This window comes from Rhinatrema bivittatum, chromosome 7 (assembly GCF_901001135.1).
Source record: "Rhinatrema bivittatum chromosome 7, aRhiBiv1.1, whole genome shotgun sequence".
Lineage (NCBI taxonomy): Eukaryota > Metazoa > Chordata > Amphibia > Gymnophiona > Rhinatrematidae > Rhinatrema > Rhinatrema bivittatum.
In genome coordinates this window covers 120291569-120312610 of record NC_042621.1, presented here as the reverse complement: position 1 = coordinate 120312610, position 21042 = coordinate 120291569, and the positions used below count along the sequence as shown (strand labels likewise).

Below are 21042 nucleotides of genomic sequence, written 5' to 3'. Positions count from 1 at the left end.
AAGCTACGCACTTTATCCATTTTGTTTTCCCTTTTTCTCTCTCCCACCTGTTACTATTGGCTTCCAGTACCCTCCAGCCCTAAGTCCCCTCCACCCCACCACCAATGTAGAGAGCAGCGCCGTATCTGCATCCAAGTGAACATCCAGCTCAATTAGGGGTAGCAACCACTGTAACAAGCTGGCCACACCCCTGCCCCATACTCTTACCCACCCCTGGGTTTTTTTTCTTTTTGTTTGTTTGGTTTTTTTTTTTGTTTTTTGGAGAAGGCAGCCCTCCATCCTTCCGCTCCGTGAAGGTGGAACACCAACCACTGGCATCCCGCTCCGTGAATGCCTCTGTGGCTACTGCCGCTCCGTGCAGTGTTTTGCTGCCTCCTCTTTATTCACGTCCTCTAGACTTGATGAATCCACAGTGTTTATCCCACGCCCCTTTGAAGTCCTTCACGGTTTTAGACTTCACCACTTCCTCCGGAAGGGCATTCCAGGCATCCACCACCCTTTCCGTGAAGAAATACTTCCTGACATTGGTTCTGAGTCTTCCTCCCTGGAGCCTCAGCTCATGACCTCTGGTTCTGCTGATTTTTTTCTGACGGAAATGGTTTGTTGTTGTCTTTGGATCATTAAAGTTTTTCAAGTATCTGAAAGTCTGAATCATATCACCCCTGCTCCTCCTTTCCTCCAGGGAGTACATATTTAGATTCTTCAATCTCTCCTCGTATGTCATCCGATGAAGACCCTCCACCTTCCTGGTCGCCCTTCCCTGTACAGCTTCCATCTTGTCTTTGTCTCTTTGTAGATACATCTTTGTCTCTTTGTAGATCAATGCCTTGTTGGATGTTATCTGAATGTAAATCCTCTTTTCCACATTTCCCCCTGCTGTTGAAGCAGAGAGTAACACTGGACATGCATTCAAAGTGAAGTATCAGGCTTAATTGGTTTAGGGTAGTAACCGCCGCAATAAGAAAGCTACTCCCACGCTTATTTGTTTACCCAGACTGTGTAGTTCAGTCCTTGTTGGTTGTTGGCTGAATGCAAACCCTCTTTTCCACATTTCCCCTTGCCGTTGAAGCAGAGAGTAGTGTTGAAGTTGCATTAACCATGTGAAGGCTTATTGAGTAAGGTAGTAATCATCAGGTAATAGCCACCATTCCAGCAAGCCACCCCCATGACTTTTTTCTTCATTCCCATCCTCTAGCCTTTATGGATCCACAGTGTTTATCCCATGCCCCTGTTACGCCCGTCAGTTGCAGATGGCTGCAACCGCTGTTGCCCACCTTTTCTTCACAGCCTTGACTCCGTTGAGAAGACTTGCAGCCTCCGCCAGCTATCGCCGCTTGCCTACTGCTCCCAGGCCTCCCTGGACGGCACGGACGCCGCAGACTGCCATCTTGCCTTCGGAATCCCTTAGGCGCGCGTAAGGGCCAGTCTTAAGCACTTCATAGTGGGAACCTTTCCTCCGGATGACATCATTCCTCCAGGACATTTAAGCCGGCTGGCCCTGTCTACCTACGACTTGGCAACGAGTTCCCTCATTGCTGAATCCGCCTTCGTTCCAGCTCCTGCTTCCTTGGCGTGAGATGTCCCGAGTACCCGCTCCTCCGGGGCCCTCTCCTCATCTCTGGCTATCTGCTCCTCGGAGGGCCTGACGCCCAGGATTACTGCCTGCCCCATTCCCCGGGTCTTCCTTGGAACCATCACTACTCCTGCCATGAGTACCCTGCTCTGCGGACCTTTACCAACTATTTGGTGGTATCCTCCATGGGTATCCCCCATTCCACAGACCCCGTGGCACCTCTGTGTCTGTGTGACTTTACTCTTGCACCCCCCGCTCTGCGGGCAGTGCTGCTCTACCTCTTTAATAAAGACTCTAGACTTGAACTGTGTCTGACGTCAGCTGAGACCTCGCCTCCCGACGGTGAGACTCACGGAACTCCTCCCTGTGGGTGGTACCATCTCTCACCTTGGCCCAGGGCCCACATACCCACGAATCCTAACAGCCCCTTTGAAATCCTTCACAGTTTTAGTCTTCACCGCTTCCTCCGGATAGGCTTTCCAGGCATTCACCACCCTCTCCATGAAGAAATACTTCCTAACATTGGTTCTGAGTTTTCCTCCCTGGAGTTTCAAATCGTGACCCCTAGTTCTACTGATTTTTTTTCCAATGGAAAAGGTTTGTTGTTGACCATGAATCATTAAAACTTTCAAGTACCTGAAAGTCTGTATCATATCAACCCTGCTCCTCCTCTCCTCCAGGATACACATATTTAGGTTCTTCAATCTCTCCTCATAAGTCATTTTATGAAGACCATCCATCTTTTTGGTCGTCCTTCTCTGGACCGCCTCCATCCTGTCTCTGTCCCTTTGGAGATATGGTCTCCAGAACTGAACACAGTACTCCAGGTGAGGCCTCACCAAGGCCCTGTACAAGGGAACTATCACTTCCTTTCTCTTACTAGATATTCCTCTCTCTATGCAGCCCAGCATTCTTCTGGTTTTAGCTATTACCTTGTCACATTGTTTCGCCGACTTCAGATTGTTTAGACACTATCACACCCCTTTACCCCCCATCAAATACAGTTCTTTTGGATTTCCACTCCCCATATGCATGACTCTGCCCTTCTTGGCATTGAATCTCAGCTGCCATATCTTCGACCACTCTTCCAGCTTCCTTAAATCCCGTCTCATTCTCTCCACTCCTTCCGGCGTGTCCACTCTGTTGCAGATCTTAGTGTCATCCGCAAAAAGACATACCTTACCTTATATCCCTTCCGCAATGTCGCTCACAAAGATATTGAAAAGGACCGGTCCCAACACCGATCCCTGCGGTACACCACTTAAAACCGCTCTCTCTTCAGAGAGAGTTCCATTTACCATCACACATTGTCTTCTGTCCGTCAACCAGTTTGCAATCCAGGCCACCACCTTGGCACTCACTCCTAAGCTTCTCATTTTATTCACAAGCCTCCTCACTAGTTTAGACTAGTAGTGACCAAAGGTCATTATCTGAATGCCATTTAGTGGCCTATGTGGCATGAGGCAGTGATCTCATCTTCATTCCCGGGCACAGGTGTGCATGTCACTAAAACCACCACTAATATCTGTAATCAATCTGCACTTTCAGTTACAAAGCCAAAGATTGCACAAACTATCAAGCCGATACAGTACAGAACAGTCCGTTGGAGTGCACTGTTAGCCTGCAATTGGACGCGCGTTTTCCCTTACCCCTTATTCAGTAAGGGGAGGAAAATGCGCGTCCAATCCGCGGCACCTAATAGCGCCCTCAACATGCAAATGCATGTTGATGGCCCTATTAGGTATGCGCGCGCGATTCAGTAAGTAAAATGTGCAGCCAAGCCGCACATTTTACTTTCAGAAATTAGCGCCGACTCAAAGGTAGGCGCTAATTTCTTCCGGCACCGGGAAAGTGCACAGAAAAGCAGTAAAAACTGCTTTTCTGTGCACCCTCCGACTTAATATCATAGCGATATTAAGTCGGAGGTCCCGAAGAGTAAAAAAAGTAAAAAAAAAAATTTTGAATTCGGCCTGTGGCTGTCGGGCCGAAAACAGGACGCTCAATTTTGCCGGCGTCCGGTTTCCGAGCCCGTGGCTATCAGTGGGCTCGAGAACCAACGCCGGCAAAATTGAGCGTCAGCTGTCAAACCCACTGACAGCTGCTGCTCCTGCCCAAAAAGAGGCGCTAGGGACGCGCTAGTGTCCCTAGCGCCTCTTTTTACCGCCGGGCCTAATTTAAATACATTAACTTACTGTATCGCACGCACAGGAGAGTGTCCTGTGCGCACGCCGGGAGAGGGGGCGCTCGCCCGCTCTCCCACGTTTTTTACTGTATTGGCCCGTATATTAGACTTTCATCCTTAAAGGTGGTCAGGTCAGAGCAGAGCAGGAAGGAAGTGTGCACTGCTGCTGCTGCTTTTACTATACCTGTCCGGTACTATCAAATCCAGCACCTTTCACAAGTACTAAATATACTAGAAAACCATTATTTATTAAATAAGCAATGAGGAGCATTGTAGAGATGTGTTTGCGGGTCTCAATAATGGAATAGTAAGTTGTGCTACAAAGCTCTATAATTACCAACAATACATAAAAGCAAAAAAAAAAAAAAGAGAAGACTGAAAAAAAAGGCTGTCTCTAAGGTTCCCAGGATTCTCATAGCACTGGAGACTCAGGGACTTACTTGAAAAGTGGACTAGCGACTGGCAGTGTGCACCGGAAACCCTTCTCCGTCTGTTCCACAAGGACATCATCGCAAGGCTCGTCTGTGCACTCCCCAGCACCTGCTAAGCAGAGCACCACATTAAACACACTCAGCAACTGCCCGAAATTACACAGGATGCAAAGGGAGAAAATCCTCTTCTGTTTCTCATTTACATGTAGTGTCTTCCAGTTAGCAGAACACACAGTAATCGACAGAAAAGAAACCAGCTGGATGCACCTAAATCTAGGAGAGATATAGAAACCTGAGACACCTTAATTAGTTAGTGGCCCAGTGTTTCCAACATTACTTCCAAGGGACTCCCCACATTGGACAATTAAGGTGCTCCTTTATTTTCTTCCTACCTAGCTTTTTAAGGTACCTTGATTCTTGCTTAGTCTGTTGTGAAAAGCTAGAGGCAGTATGAACAGACTTTAGAGATAAGAAAAAGATAAAGCTTTTCTATTCATTATCAATGGCTTAGTATAACTGACAGCTTGGCCACCTGCTCTGACTCAAAACAACCCTGGCATTCCTTCTTGCCTCATTTCATGGGCTGCATGCACCAAACTAAAAAGGTACATTCATTATGGGGCTATTATAGGACATCCACCTAATGTACATCACAGCCAGGAAGTAATCGCACACTCTCCATGGGCTTCGTTCATGACTACAGCACAGGGTGGGGCGCGTATCTGCTGTTACCTGCGTAGAAGCTTCCTTCCTCTTCCTCCTCCTCATTCTGATAGCACTGTTCTTGCACAACATTCTTCCTGTAAATCCGCCCTCCGATTGTAATCAGCGTGGGGCGCAAGACCTCCATGCTGTTACAGATCCTCTCTCAGTACTGCAGCAATTAGCAAATTGTAGGAAGGAAAGAAAGAAAAGCCAGACACAAATCAGTCTGAATGAGGGCCATTTTTATACGACCTGTTTAACAGCAAGGTCCATGGGTACATTTTTACCTGGGCCTTTGCACTAATTTTGAAAGGGAAAGTATTTGTGCTGCCCCAGGAAAAGCCCCCCATCCCACCCCCCGCGGTCTTTTTCTGTGGGTACTTTTTCTGAAAATACAAAAAGTATGTGCATTGTTTTCTCCTCGACCTAACCTCCATCTGGGGACTTTTCCACTAAAATGCAGGTAAAAGTACACACAGTGTGGACAATATGCACATAAGGGGTGGGCAATTTTTGAAATCCCATTAAAATACAGCTTTACCCAGGAAACGTCATTGAAAATTGCCCTCTACTATATATAGTACCCTCAGTGATCATTCAGAGGTTTACAATGCCCCTGCCCCCAGAAGCTTATAGGTCAAATCTGAGCAGAGGGGCCGATATTCAAAATAAAGCTGAGCTTCTAAATTTTGGCTCCTAAGGTAGGTACTTAAGTTCAGCACCTAATTTCAGCCAAACTTAGGAGCCTAATTTTTCAGCTTAAAATTCACATAAAGTCAGGATCCTTAATTTAGGAATGCTGTTCCTTTGCCTAGATTTCTCAATCTGAAAACATACATCAACACAATAATAAAAGAAGGATACTTCAAACTTCAAGTCCTCAAGAAGATCAAACTCCTTCTACTCGTCCAAGATTATCGATTAGTACTCCAAATCCTCATATTCTCCAAACTCGACTATTGTAATTCCATTCTCCTTGGGCTCCCAACCTCCACCCTGAGACTACTCAAACTACTGCAAAATGCGGCAGCCAGATCCATCACAAACAGCAAACGATCCACACACATCACCCCCATATTAAAAGACCTCCACTGGCTCCCGAAAACCCACAGAATTCAATACAAAGCCCTTACCCTCATACACAAATCAATCCACGACAAAACGACAGACTGGCTAACAGACAGCCTTACCCCACACACCTCCCAAAGAAACCTGCGATCCAAAAACACCGGACTACTCACCATCCCCTCCAACAAACAGGCACATCTCACCTCAACTCGAGCATGCGCAATCTCAATAGCAGGCCCTACGCTGTGGAACAAACTACCATCAAATCTCAGAACAGAACCCTCATCACAGATCTTCAAGAAAGCACTTAAAACCTAGCTATTCCAAAAAGCCTACGCAACGAACAATCACCCCACCAATACAGATACAAATCATAACCACATTTAACCTGACAAAGCACAATACTCTTATCGAATACCCACTATGCCCCAATCAAGCCCACTTCAAAACATTGTAACACTAAATGCAATGATGTACCGTTAACATAATACTTTAAAATCACACTATCATATCAAAACAATTCACTAAATGTCATGCCATACTGCTAAGAGAATCTGTTAAAATTCATGTTATACTGTTTCAGACAACTAGTTATAATTATGTTATACTGTTAGACTACCAGCTAAAATCATGTTATACTGTTAATTTAAGTCATTCCATAATGTTTCAGTGTAAAAGGATAAGATGACCTGTTGTCAATCTACCCCTCAAGTTACCATGTAAACCAATGTGATACTCGTGTCGAATGTCGGTATATAAAAACAAATAAATAAACAGATAGATAGATTTAGGATCCTAAGTTAGGTACCTAGTTTGAAAGACAGTGCTAAACTCCCAACTTTGTTTCCCCCGCCCTAACGCCACCCACTTTTCAGGCTCCTAAATTTAGGAGCCTAATGAAACTAGCGAGGTAATGTTCAAAAAGCCAGTTAGTGGGCAAGTTATTTAGCTAAAGTTAACAAGATAACTTGTACCTTACATTGAGCTGAATATACTTGCCTAATGTTATCCGGCTACATGTAGTCAATTGACGTAAAAATCTAATCGGCCATGCTTGAATATAGCCAGTTAGGTTTTTAAATTATCTGCCCTGTATGGCCAGATAAGCCTACTTAATCAGATATCTTCAAAGTTATCTGGTTGGGGGGTTTTCTGCTTGTTTTCTGTTATGCCTTCTACGAGGAAAGGTCAATTTCGAATGTATCCCTCTGAATCCTCCTCTGCTTTCAGACAGCATATCATACTGGAAACCATCCTTTCCATTCCAGTTAATGAATTAGTCCTAAGCCCCATTGTCAATCTGGGTGGAGAAGAGTCCTCTTCGACCGGGGATGAGGCATCTTTGAGTCCGTTGGATAGTTGGCTGCCGTGAAAGCAGGATAGCGCTGTAACTGCAAAGATGCAGAGTGTTGACGTCACCAGAGACGCCTCGATGGAGAAAGCCGGTCGGCACTCTGTCCCCGATAGTGATTGAAGCTTCCCGAAGTTCTGTTCTTCTTCTGGTGCATATGATGGATGGTGCCCAAAAGGTAGCCTGGGTGGAGGTACTGCCATCTTTAAAATATCTTCTGCCACAGTTATTTTTGGCGCTGGGTATGTGCAATGTCAGAGAGTGAGGAATTAGACTAGGATGGTAGTCTAGTATGGATGTTAGAAGCTCTGAATGTCCCAGAGCCCTCTTGGCTTCTCCTTTCTTTGTCTTTAGACAATCTGTATTTGCTACATTCCTCAGCGCTGGATGATGCTGTTGTGCTTTGTTTCTTGTGCACTGTAAGAGTCATGTTCGCACCATGTGCTGTGGCCGAGGATGTGCTGTTTTAGCACCGTGCATCTTGTCTGTGCCATACGTTGTTCCCCAGGGTGTGCTGTGCATTTTTTGCTTCGACACTTGCTTCTTTTTAGTTGTTCCAGTGCCTTGAGTTGGATGCCTTGACTATGCTTTTGAGGCAATCGGCACCTCTGCTGGCTCTCCCGAACCTGAGCAGCATTTTGTTTCCAGGCTCCCTTCTTTGTACTTGGGGAAGTGTGAGAAGATTTTCTCTTTGCCCCATTAGTACTGTGACTACTACCAGAGGAGGAAATATCTGATTGATCTCCGCTTTCCATCTGTAGTCGAGTTATTTTGTCTGCTCTCTGGCACAGACCTCTAGGGGACATGCAACCGCAGTCCCACAATTTGCCTGGTCATGTTCGGGACCCAAACACAAATAACAGTAGTTATAGCCATCCATTATGGACATTATCGCCTGAATTTTCAAATGCTGGCGCACATAAAATCTGGCAAAAACACACACAGAAGTGCCGGCAGATCAAAAAGGGGCAGGCCGGGGCTAACCAGGACAGAGGCCATTAGGCCCTGTCCCAAGGAAGCGCGTGCCAGCAGCTGGCCGGCACACAGAAGTTACTTCAGCTCCAAAGGAACAGTAAGTATTAAAACAAAACAACTGGGGATAGGTAGGGGTTAGGGGGATAGGGAACTTCCCTCCTAGGTTGCTCCTTAATTGGAGTGGACTGGTTGGGAACTGGGGTAGGCCTATTCATGACACCACGTGTTGGTTTTTAAAATTCTCCCCACGCACGCAATTCATGACCAGCGTGCATGTGCACGCAGGAACCATATTTTATAACATGTGCACACAGATGCACACGTTATAAAATCGTGTCCACATGCGCATGCTGGGTACCATATACACATGGACACACACGCGGTTTTAAAATCGACCCCTATATGCCTACAGGAAGAATATTTGAATCCTGATGATGGATGGGAGGCCATGGTAGCAACGAAAAGTGCTTTTTTGTTTCACTGGAAGCGACTGAACAAGAGAGTTATGAATAGATGTAGAAAGACAGGATCTCCTGCATCCATGTGAAGTGCAGATGAAAACAGACTGAGAATGGAGAAATTACTTACCTGATAATTTTGTTTTCCTTGGTGTAGCCAGATGGACTCAGGACCAGTGGGTTATGTACTCTTCTGCTAGCAGATGGAGTCAGATTTCAAAGCTGATGTCACCCTAGATATACCCCTGCAATGACCTCAGTTCTTCAGTATTCTCTTCGAAAAACCATTGTGGATGTATATCTTGCTTAAACAACTTGATTAAAACTGATTAAACTTATTCAACTGATTTCAAAACACTGGAGCCCCGGGCTAACTGCGGGTGTCTTGAACTAGGGGTAGGCAACGGCTTACCCATATTTGTTTAATCTTGCGGTTCACTTTCCGAGGTCCTCCTTCTCTGGGGTAGCCATGGGCGGGATGCTGTGTTCATCCATCTACACTAAGGAAAACGAAATTATCAGGTAAGTCATTTCTCCATTTCCTAGCGTGTAACCAGATACTCAGGACCAGTGGGATGTACAAAAGCTACTCCCGGACAGGGCGGGAGGCTGCCCATGGCCCACATAGTATTGCCCTTGCGAAGGCTGCGTCTTCTTGGGCCTGAACATCCAGGCGGTAGAACCTGGAGAAAGTGTGTAGGGAGGACCATGTCGCCACCCAACAGATCTCGGTGGGTGACAGCAGTTTGGTTTCTGCCCAAGATACTGCCTGGGCCCTAGTAGAATGAGCCTTAACCTGTAGGGGTAAGGGCTTTCCTGCTCTGTGTTGGCTGCCTTGATTACCTCCTTGATCCAGCGAGCTATGGTCGCTCGAAGGGCCACTTCTCCTTGATTTTTCCCGTTGTGAAGAACGAACAAGCGATCCGTTTTGCACACCGGTTCCGATCTTTCCAGGTATCGCACCAGCAGTCTGCCGACATGTGGATGGCAAAGAAGGCGGGAGTCTTCAGAGTCCTTCTGTTCATCCGGAGATGGTAGGGAGATGGCTTGGTTCAAATGAAATTCGGAAACCACTTTTGGTAGGAAGGAGGGGACGGTGCAAAGCTGTATCATTCCAGGAGTGAACCTAAAGAATGGTTCCCGACAGGATAGTGCCTGTAGCTCGTAGATGCAACAGGCTGAACATATTGCCACCAGGAATACCATCTTCAATGTTAAGAAGGGTAGTGACAGACTGTGCATTGATCTGAAGGAAGCCCCCGCTAGAAAGTCCAATACCAGATTGAGGTTCCATAGGGGCACCAGCCATCTTAGGGGTGGCCGAAGCTGCTTAACTCCTTTTAGGAAATGGACCAAGTCCGGATGAGCTGATAGACGGATTCCTTTCTCTTCAGCTTTGAAGCAGGAGAGGGCTGCTATTTGGACCTTGAGGGAATTGAGTGACAACCCTTTCTTCATACCATCCTGTAGAAATTCCAGAATCATGGGGATCTTGGCCGTCTGCGGAAATGTCCCGCAGTCCTTGCACCAGGCTTCGAATATTCTCCAGATCCGTATGTATGCCAGAGAGGTTGAGAACTTGCGTGTGCAGAGCAGGGTGTCAATCACGGCCTTCGAGTAACTGAACTTCTTCAGGCGAGTTCTCTCAAGGGCCAGACCGTAAGAGAGAATAGAGATGGATCTTTGTGAAGAATTGGGCCTTTCTGGAGAAGGTCCCTGTGTGGAGGTAGGCACAGAGGGCTCCTCGCAAGGAATCTTTGCATGTCTGCGTACCATGCATCTTGGCCAATCCGGGGCCACTAGTAGAACTAGACCCCTGTGGTGTTCTATCTTGCGGATGATCTTGCTCAGTAGTGGCCATGGGGGGGGAAGGCGTACAGTAAGTCTTCCTCTGGCCAGGACTGGACAAGGGCGTTGATCCCTTGGGAGTGTGGCTCTTGTCTGCGGCTGAAGAACCTGGGGACTTGGGCACTGAGAGAGGTGGCCAGTAGGTCCATGGCTGGGAGGCCCCAGCAATTTACTATCAGTTGGAAGGCTGTGGATGACAGCGCCCATTCCCCCAGGTCCAGGCTCTCTCTGCTGAGAAAGTCTGCTGAGATATTGTCTTTTCCCACAATGTGGGAGGCCGATATCCCTTGTAGGTTTACCTCCACCTTTGCCATGAGAGAGTATATCTCCAGAGACACCGGCTGGCTCCTGGTTCCTCCCTGGCAGTTCATATAGGCAACTGTTGTCGTGTTGTCAGATATTACTCGAATTGCTTGGCCTTGGAGTCTGTGGCTGAATCGCTGGCACGCTAGTCTGACTACTCGAGCTTCCAGGCAGTTTATATTCCATACCGCCTCTTCCTTGCTCCATTGTCCCTGGGCCGTCAGTTCCTGAAAGTGGGCTCCCCACCCTCGTAGGCTCGCGTCCGTGGTGAGCACGATCCGGTTCGGTGGGGATAGGCTTACTCCTCTGCTTATGTGGTCTTCCTGTAGCCACCACTGAAGCTGAGAACATACCTCTGCTGGTAGTTGGAGGTGAATTGAGTAGTCCTGGGACAGTGGGTTCCAGCGTGACAGTAAGAAGCACTGGAGTGGTCATATGTGAGCCCTTGCCCACAGAACAACCTCCAGGGTTGATGCCATGAATCCGAGGATTTGAAGATAGTCCCATACCTTGCGTGTACTGGATTAATCGTCATAATTGTTCCATCAGCTTCCTCCTCCTCGGGGGAGGGAGGAAGACTTTGATCTGTTTGGTGTCAAAACAGGCCCCCAGGTACTCTAGAGACCGAGAGGGTTGCAGACTGCTCTTGACCGTGTTCACGACCCAACCGCATTCCTGAAGTAGGTTCTTGACTCTGCTGGTCACCTGCCGGATCTCTTCCGAAGACTTTGCCCTGATCAGCCAGCCACCCAAGTAAGGGTTTACCAAGATCCCTTCCTTCCTTAGTGTTGCCGCCACGACCACCATAATTTTGGCAATTGTTCTGGGGGCGGTTGCTAGGCCGAAGGGTAGTGCTCAGAACTGGTAATGGTGTCCCAGTACCAAAAAACGTAGAAAACGCTGATCTTTATGGACTGGGAAGTGAAGGTAGGCTTCGGAGAGGTCCAGGGAGGTTAGGAACTCTCCCGGTTGTACTGCCATTATTACGGAGCGGAGAGTTTCCATGCATAAGTGTAGTACCCGCAGATGACGGTTGACATTCTTGAGATCCAAGATGGGTTGGAATGATCCTTCTTTCTTAGGAACGATAAAATAGATGGAATAACGCCCCATATTTTGTTGGGGCATAGGTACCGGAGTTATAGCCTTCAGACTGAATAGTCTTGACAAAGTGGATTCCACTGCCAGTCTCTTGGTGTGGGAGTGGCAGGGTGATATCAAATTTGTCCCGAGGGATGCTGTGAAACTCCAGAAAGTAACCTTCTCAAATGATGTTTATTACCCATTTGTCCGACGTGATTTCAACCCATCGTTGGTAGAGAAGGGAAAACCGACCCCCTATTTCCTCTTCCTGTGGATGGGTCGGCCCATTCTCATTGGGAAGCACGGTTTCAGCCTGTCCCCGGGCCTGCTCCTCTCTTGGGACCTTCCGGAGGGACGAAGTACCTTGAACGACGAGTTCCTGTAGGGTCGAAAACGCTGGGAGCTTCTGCCCCTAGTTTTTCTGGGGAAGGGGCATTGGGATCTTTTACCCCTGTCTTCCGGTAGCCGAGGACTGGGGATTCTGATAAGGGCCCATCAGTCACCTGACCTTGGAAACAGGCAGGAGCCGCCACCTATACCTTTAAGGAACTAAGGGCCAACCCTTTACTCAATCCATCCTGCAAAGTTCCAAAATGAGCAGAATCTTAACCGAACAAGAAAGAACCCCTCAATCTTCACACCAAGCCGCAAACACTTGCCAAACCCGCACAAAGGCTAAGGAAGTGGAGAACTTTCACACTCGTAGCAAGGTGGCAATCAGCGCAGAATATCCATGCTTCGGCAACCAAGCCCTCTCAATCGCCATACCGTAAGACAAAATCAATTTGAATCTTTGTGAAGAACAGGCCCCTATCGCTGGAGATTCCTGTGCGCCGAAACCAGAGGGGAGAGTCCACCAGAAGCCTTTGCAGATCTGCATACCACGGTTTCCTGGGCCAATCTGGTGCCATCAGAAGCACCCCTGTGACTCTCGACCCTCCAAACCATTCTGCCCAACATGGGCCAAAGGGGAAAAGTATTAAGCACCTTGCCCTCCCGCCACTCCTGCATGAGAGTATTGATGCCCAAAGACTTTGGATTTCTCCAGTGACTTAAGAATTGAGAAACCTTCGCAGTGCGAGAAGTCGCCAGCAGGCCCAGAAATGGAAGACCCCAGCAATCCACTATTAGCTAAAATGCCTCTTTGACAACCCCCATTCTCCTGGATCCAGACTTTGTCTGCTGAGAAAGTCTGCTTTTACTTTGTCTTTTCCTGCAATGTGCGAGGCTGAGATCTCCTGAAAATGCACTTCACCCCATTCCATAAGTTGGTCTATTTCTTGTGACTTGCTGGCTCTTGGTTCCTCCCTGCCGACTGATGTAAGCCACTGTTGTTGCAATTTCCAACATTATCTGGACCACTCGACCCTGCAATCTGTCACTGAACCACAAGCATGCCAACAAGACCGTATGGGTTTCCAGCCGACTGATGTTCCAGAGACTCTTCTGCATTCCAGTGCCCTTGCACTGTCAGCTCCTGACAGTGAGCTCCCTCACCCAGGAAGCTCACATCTGTTGTGAGTACTAGCCAGTCCGGTGAACTTCAGGAAACCTTTCTGAGATGATCCGCTTTGAACCACCACTGTAACTGAGAGTAGACCTCCAATGGTAGGTGGAGCCGAATCGAGTAGTCTTGAGACTGTGGGCTCCAAAGAGACAGCAAAGTGCGCTGAAGTGGACACATATGCGCCCTCACTCATGGCACTACCTCCAGGGTTGCCACCATCAATCAGAGCACCTGAAGATAGAACCACACTGTCAGGTATATTGTGTTTGTCAACAGACGCACCTGTGCCATCAGCTTCTGAATAAAGCCCTCCAGCAGGAACATGTTGAACTGAACACAAAGATACTCTAGTGACTTAGACGGCTGAGGATTGCTCTTGGCCAAGTTCACGACCCAACCTAGCTCCTGCAACAAGGAGATAACCTTGCAACAGACCTGGAGGCTCTCATCCAGAATCTTGGCCTGAATCAGCCAGTTGTCCAAGTACAGGTGTACCAGGATCTCATCTTTTCTCAACTCCGCCACCACCACCACAACCTTGGAAAAAAAGTTCTGGACATGGTGGCCAAACCAAAAGGAAATGCAGAAATTGTTGATGCTCTAGTAGGATGGGAATATGCAGGTACACCTCAGAGAGATCCAGAGACATCAGGAACTCCCCCAACTACCGCCACCATCACTAAGCGCAAGGTTTCCATGCGAAACAAGTCACACGCAAATGAAGGTTGACTCCTTTGAGATCCAGGATGGGATGAAAAGAGCCCTCCTTCTTGGGCACCACAAAATAAATGGAATATTGGCACGTATTTACTTGAGACATGAGCACTGGAACCACAGCCTGCTGGCTGAAGAGTATTGACAACCTTCACTGCCTGTCTCTTTTGTGGAGAGTTGTAGGGAAACACCATGAACCTGTCCCAAGAAACACTGCGAAATTCCAGTGCATAGCCATCCATTATTACCTCCAGCACCCACTGGTCTGTCGTGATTTCGACCCACCTCTGATAAAAAAAAGATAGGAGGTTGTCTCTATCCCCATATCTCAGAGGTGGGTCTGAGCCTGCATCCCATCTGGGCTGCCTGGTACAAAAAGACTGAGAGCTGTCCAAAGGTTGAATCCTCTGAAAGGCTGCGCCTCTGTAGGGTCGAAAACGTCTAAATACCCTAGTACGACCTCTCGTGCTGAAGGATCACAGCACCTATTTCTTATCCTCTGGTAAACAAGGAACCAGGGATTCACCCCCACTTACTGGCCATTTTCTCCACTCACTCCCAAATAAGAGCGAACCTTTAAAGGGCAACTTCATAAGGTTAGACTTTGAGGTTGTATCAGCTGACCAATTTTTCAGCCATAGCTGATGCCTAGCTGCTATTAAAGAAGCCACCCTCTGGCTGAAGTATGGACCAAATCGCAGCCTGCATCTGCCAAAATGGCGGCCGCTGGTTCCATCACCCTGGAATTTACATCAGATTCAATCTCCTGAGAAAGCAATAAACAAGAGCGAGCCATCAGGGAACAAAAGGAAACTATCTGCAAATTCACTGCCATTGCTTCAAAGGCCTGCTTAAGGATAACCTCAATTCTCCTATCTTGTGCATCCTTCAAGGCACTTCCCCTTCCTCGGGAATAGTCATTTGCTTGGTAACAGCAAACACAAGCACATCCACCTTCGGAAAACGTAATAGCTCTCTCGCAGCTGGATCCAGGGGGTACAGTCCTTCCAAGTCTCATTCCTTTTTAAAATTAGCTTCTAGAGCGCCCCATTCAAAATCAATTAATTCTTGAATGACCTCCATAATAGGGAAGAAGCATGAAGCTTTACACAAGGAAAACAAAATAGGATCTTTCATTGGCTCAGACATGGATTCAGCCCCAGGTACTCACAGCATCTTCAATGTCTGGGAAATTAGAGCCGGTAACTCATCTCTATGAAAAAAAACCCCAACATAGTTCTATACGGCTCCAATCCCAGAGGAATTTTCCCATCCTCCATCATCCGTGTTATCTGGGTCCCTATCAGGAAGGCATACCCCGATGCTTACCCAGCACCAGGCGTGCGGGATTTCACCGCTTGCGATCCTGAGTTGTTAAGACTGGCCAGGGCCGGGAACTGCCCCTGAAGGAAGGAGTGCAGTCCTTGAAAAAATTTCTACACAAGAAAAAGGCAGAATGATCTATGCCAAAACCAGGAGGGCAACTGTCCTGTGCCACTGAAATACCTTCCCCCACTGACGAACTAGTTAGGGAAGCTCCAAAATCAGGCGACCCTTCAAGCAGCTTTTTTTCTATTCCCTCACCAGGCTGGGAAGAACCAGGCTTAGCAAAATCAGAAGGAGGTAATTCTCCCTGAGCTCCAAACAGCGCTGACACAAATTTGAGGGAACGTCAGGTTGAGATGCCCGAATATGACAAGCAACGCATAGGGAAGGCACTTAGGTTTCTTCCCTATGAGTGCCAAAGTCTGCCAATACACCTAACAGGCGTCTGACAACACTGTGCCTATATAAGTGTCCAACCTGAATTCCCTCAGGACGCTCAGATAATGCGTGCAAAAAGTCGCATGCATGTGCATGCACAAATGGGCGCCCTGGTAGGCACTCCTATGCATCCAACTCGGTGCTTAGCTAGGCACCCAACTAGGCACTCAAACAAATGCAGAACGGGCTGCACGATCCGACAGAAACTGACGAGGATAGTCTGCGGTGCACGAAAACGCTACCATGGCTTACCACACAGTGTCAATCACAACCTTCTACCCGTATACAACTGTACTCCAGTGTACCTTCAATGTATCCCACAACAATCAACCCAATCGTATCACTGGTAAAACTATCAACATTTACTGGTCACTGCCAAGTGTTATATGTAGGCCTCTCACTCACAGGGTCTGCATAGCATATCAGACTCCTACTTAGGTACAAGGCCACCTTACTTTAATTGTAATATTTTTGTTAGAATTTTTTGAATTTTTTTGCACATTAAAACTGCCTCGTATCAGTTCTTCAGTAGAATTTTCATATATTATATTCCAAAGGTACGGATGGGATGTACACCATGTGATTAAGTATCCAGTGACGCTAATGCGGACGTGATAGAGAACGCCGCTTGGTTGAGATAGCAATAGCAGCGAATACAAACACAAATAAAAAATTAAAAAAAAAAAAAATAATAAAGAATATGAGAATGAACATGGCGATCTGCCTTTTAATATTGTGCCAATTATACAGAATGGAAATAGCCGTGACTTCCGTGGGGTCTGTGTATCTCAAAATAGAAAAGTAAACGAGAGGACCGGACGTGAAAGGAGACTGTTTGGAATGACGTAGGTTCCGGCCTGGGCTATAATAGGATCACTCGAGTCGGTGTGCCTTTCAAAGATGGACGCGGCGCAAGGAAGCCGCGGCAATATTTAAAATCGTGGTAATTGAGCCAAGAAAAGAGAGATGGACGCCTCAAACTTGCGGAATGGAAACCCAGAAGTTCGTCTTTGAGACAGGATACGGAAGAAAATTCCCCTGAAGCAGAACCGTTGGTTCGAAACACGCGCGTGTCGGGTGACTAACCAAAATTGGCGAGATAAGTAGTTATTGTTTCTCCCGTACCTTTGGAATATAATATATGAAAATTCTACTGAAGAACTGATACGAGGCAGTTTTAATGTGCAAAAAAATTCAAAAAATTCTAACAAAAATATTACAATTAAAGTAAGGTGGCCTTGTACCTAAGTAGGAGTCTGATATGCTATGCAGACCCTGTGAGTGAGAGGCCTACATATAACACTTGGCAGTGACCAGTAAATGTTGATAGTTTTACCAGTGATACGATTACCACACAGTGTACCAGCAGAGCCTTGGAGTGGGGCCTAGTCACAAGGGCTGCTCAACCCGAAGGCTGCCCTGTCCCCTGAACTCTACCAGAGGTGGGAATGACCATCGGATCTCGCACCAAGCCCGGAGACCAGGAAGGGGGGAGGAATCCCTACTCAACACCCCTCCTCTTCGTCCTTTTTTTTTTCTTGTTTTTTTTCAGCTAAGCCCACGCCAGTTGAAAAAACAGCTACTGGGCCAAGGTATTCATCTAAGGGAACACAGAAATCACCTCAGGAATTCTCAACTGAGGGAGGGACCATAAGGGGCCACAGGATAGTGGGGCAAATTAAATTTCCTCTTCTTTTCTCCTTCGAAACTTTAAAGCAATGCCCAGCAGGGAGATGCACGTCAAACATCTGCTGGAGATGGAGAAAACTGGTGGGCTGTCACTACAGGGATGTATATACTGTGATGTCAGCTTTGCTCCATCTCCATTTGCTGGTAGAGACGCATAACCCACTGGTTTTGGATTCTCCTGTCTATACACTAAGAAAGATTATGTCTAATTAGCAATCCTGCTCTTTTGCATACAGTCATGCAAGTAAGAGCGGAACTGGGAGAGGACACCACCAGTGATACCAATTTCAGCAAGACGGAGGAGGAGGATATTGTGATTCAGGGTATCAAAGGCAGCCAATATATCAAGGAGAATAAGCAGATAATTGTTTTTCTGAATCAAACCCATGACATATTGGATCAAAACTAGAACGTAATAAAGTCTTGGTGCTGTAATGTTTTCTGAAACTGGTCAAAAACAGAGTGGTCATTGTGTTGTAATGTCAATGTTCGATGTAAAATTTTTATTTACTTGCATTGTAACTCTGTGCCTTGCTAAATAAAAAGTTTATTTTAAAAAAAAGTTATCACAAAAATCCAAAAGATATTTTAAGGAGAAATTACTACTTACCTGATAATTTTGTTTTCCTTAGTGTAGACAGATGGACTCAGGACCAGTGGGTTATGCTCTCCTGCCAGCAGATGGAGACAGAGCAAGCTGACGTCACAGTATATACACTCCTGCAGTGACACCAGCCTGCCAGTATTTTCTTCATAAGTAACTGTGGACAGACTAGCAAAAAACTTGATTGAAAACAGTCAACCATTACGGTACTCAACCAACAAGAACACTGAACTCAAGTAAGGAATGTATATACCCCAATCTATGGACTGGTTGAACACTTACCAGTAATCCCCTGTAACACATAGCCCCACAGGAGCACTGTTGACACAATCATTCTGAGGCCAAGTGTGGGAAGCTGAGTCTCTCTGTCTACACTAAGGAAAACAAAATTAGTAATTTCTCCTTTCCTTGCATGTAGACAGATGGACTCAGGACCAGTGGGATGGACTAAAGCAACTCCCAAACAGGGTGGGAGGCTGCCCGTGGTCCAGTCAACAATGCATGTGCAAAGGCTGCGTCCTCCCGGGCCTGCACATCCAGATGGTAAAACCTGGAAAAAGTGTGTAAGGAGGACCACGTCGCTGCTCAGCAAATATTGATGGGAGATAACAATCTAGCCTCTGCCCATGATGCTGTCTGAGCCCTATCTGAGTAGGCAACCTTATCTGAGTGGGCAACAACTTGTCAGCATCCACATATGTGGCCGTGACTACCTCCTTAATCTAGCGAACTAAAGTAGCCCGTGAAACTGGTTCATACTGATTCCTTCCACCATGAAGGACTAACAGGCTATCCATCTTTCGGAAAGGTTCAAAAACCTCTAGCTACCACTCGACAAGTCTCTGGACATTCAAAGGACGCAGGAGGCGCTACTGCTCCGTGTTCCTGACCTTATCCAGGAACAGCAAGGAAATGGACTGATTCAAATGAAATTCTGAGACCACCTTAGGCAAGAAGGATGGAACAGTACGCAGCTCTGATTCCCTGCAAAACAAGGCCTGAAGCTCAGAAATTCGACGTGCAGAACATATAGCCACTAGAAACACTCAGGCCGATACAGTACAGCGCGCTCTGACGGAGTGCACTGTTAACCTGCTCTTGGACGCGCGTTTTCCCTTACCCCTTATTCAGTAAGGGGCGGAAAACGCATGTCCAACCCGCGGCACCTAATAGCGCCCTCAACATGCAAATGCATGTTGATGGCCCTATTAGGTATGCCCGTGCGATTCAGTAAGTAAAATGTGCAGCCAAGCTGCAATTTTACTTTCAGAAATTAGCGCCTACCCAAAGGTAGGCGCTAGTTTCTGCCGGCACCGGGAAAGTGCACAGAAAAGCAGTAAAAACTGCTTTTCTGTGCACCCTCTGACTTAATATCATGGCGATATTAAGTCGGAGGTCCTGAAGGGTAAAAAAAGTAAGAAAAAAAATTTTTTAATGGGCTAGCGGCTGTCGGGCCAAAAACCGGATGCTCAATTTTGCCGGCATCCACGGGCATCCACGGCATCCACGGGCTCGAGAACCGACGCCGGCAAAATTGAGCGTCGGCTGTCAAACCCGCTGAGAGCCGCCGCTCCAGGCTAAAAGGAGGCACTAGGGACGCATTAGTGTCCCTAGTGCCTCCTTTTGCCTGTTTCTACCGCATCACCTAATTTGAATACTGAATCGCGCGCGCCGGGAGAGCGGGCGTTCGTCCGCTCTCTCGCTGACTTTACTGAATCAGCCTGACTGTCTTTAAGGTCAATAACTGCAAGGAAAGATTATGCAGCAGTTGGAACGTAGGGCCCACCAAGAATTACAGCACTAAATTAAGACTCCACGATGGAACCGGTAACATCAAGGGAGGCCAAAGATGCTTTAGTCCCTTCAAAAAACGGGCCACATCAGGATGAAATGACAAGGAATCACCATTCACCGGGTCTCTGAAGCAGGCAATAGCCCAACCTGTACCTTCAAGGAATTAAGGGCCAATCTTTTATTTAATCCACCCTGCAAAAATCCAGAATGAGTGAGATCTTAACTGAACGAGAAAGAACACCTCAATCCTCACACCAGGCCTCAAACACTCTCCAAACCCATACACAGGTCAAGGAAGTGGAGAACTTCCAAGTGCAGAGCAATGTAGCAATCACCGCAGACTATCATCCAAGTTTCAACAAGCAAGCCCTCTGAAGGGCCAAACCATAAGACAAAACAGAATCGGATCTTCGTGAAGTACAGGTCCCTGCTGCAACAGATTCTAGTGCGGCGGAAGACGAAGGGGGGTCTCCACCAGGAATCTTTGCAGATCTGCATACCACAGTCACCTAGGCCAATCCGGTGCCACCAGGAGTACTACCCTCATGTGGCCTTCGAACCTGAAAACTATCCTGCCCAAGAAGGGCAATGGAAGAAAGGCATAAAGTTTATAGTTTATTGGGGTTTATATACCATCGTATCGGAACAACCATCACGGCGGTTTACAATGATGAAAATAAAATATATAAAATCAATAAATACATTAAGCCATACATAATGTAGAAATAAAAGTTAAACTAATCAATTAAAATTATAAAATGAAAAATACAAATACAATTGAATACATTAAATTACTTAAAAATTAGAAAAATTGTCAGTTTCTTAAAAACTATAAAACCTTAATTAGAAACTGCATAAGCAACTTGTCTTCCGGCCAGACCTGTACGAGAGCATCCATGCCTAGGGACCACGGATCTCTCCTGTGCCTGAAGACTCGAGGAACCTTCGAATTGTGAGAAGTCGCCAACAGGTCTAAGAACAGAAGGCCGCAGC

The 21042-nt window shown here is 46.9% G+C and overlaps 1 protein-coding gene across 4 annotated transcripts in view; it reads right to left on the bottom strand.

Moving 5' to 3' along the window:
- The window catches only part of ASCC1 (activating signal cointegrator 1 complex subunit 1), a 185382-nt gene that overhangs the window by 144815 nt on the left and 19525 nt on the right, over positions 1-21042 (bottom strand). For 2 of the 4 annotated variants that reach the window (XM_029609028.1, XM_029609031.1), the window contains exons 2-3: positions 4919-5060; positions 4196-4298 (exon numbers count right to left, since the gene is read on the bottom strand). In XM_029609028.1, coding sequence (XP_029464888.1) covers positions 4196-4298; positions 4919-5036 — 221 coding nt within the window. In that variant the 5' untranslated portion in view covers positions 5037-5060. Of the gene's footprint in view, positions 1-4195; positions 4299-4918; positions 5061-21042 lie in introns of those variants that run through there. The other 2 variants (XM_029609030.1, XM_029609032.1) reach the window with 2 other exon arrangements.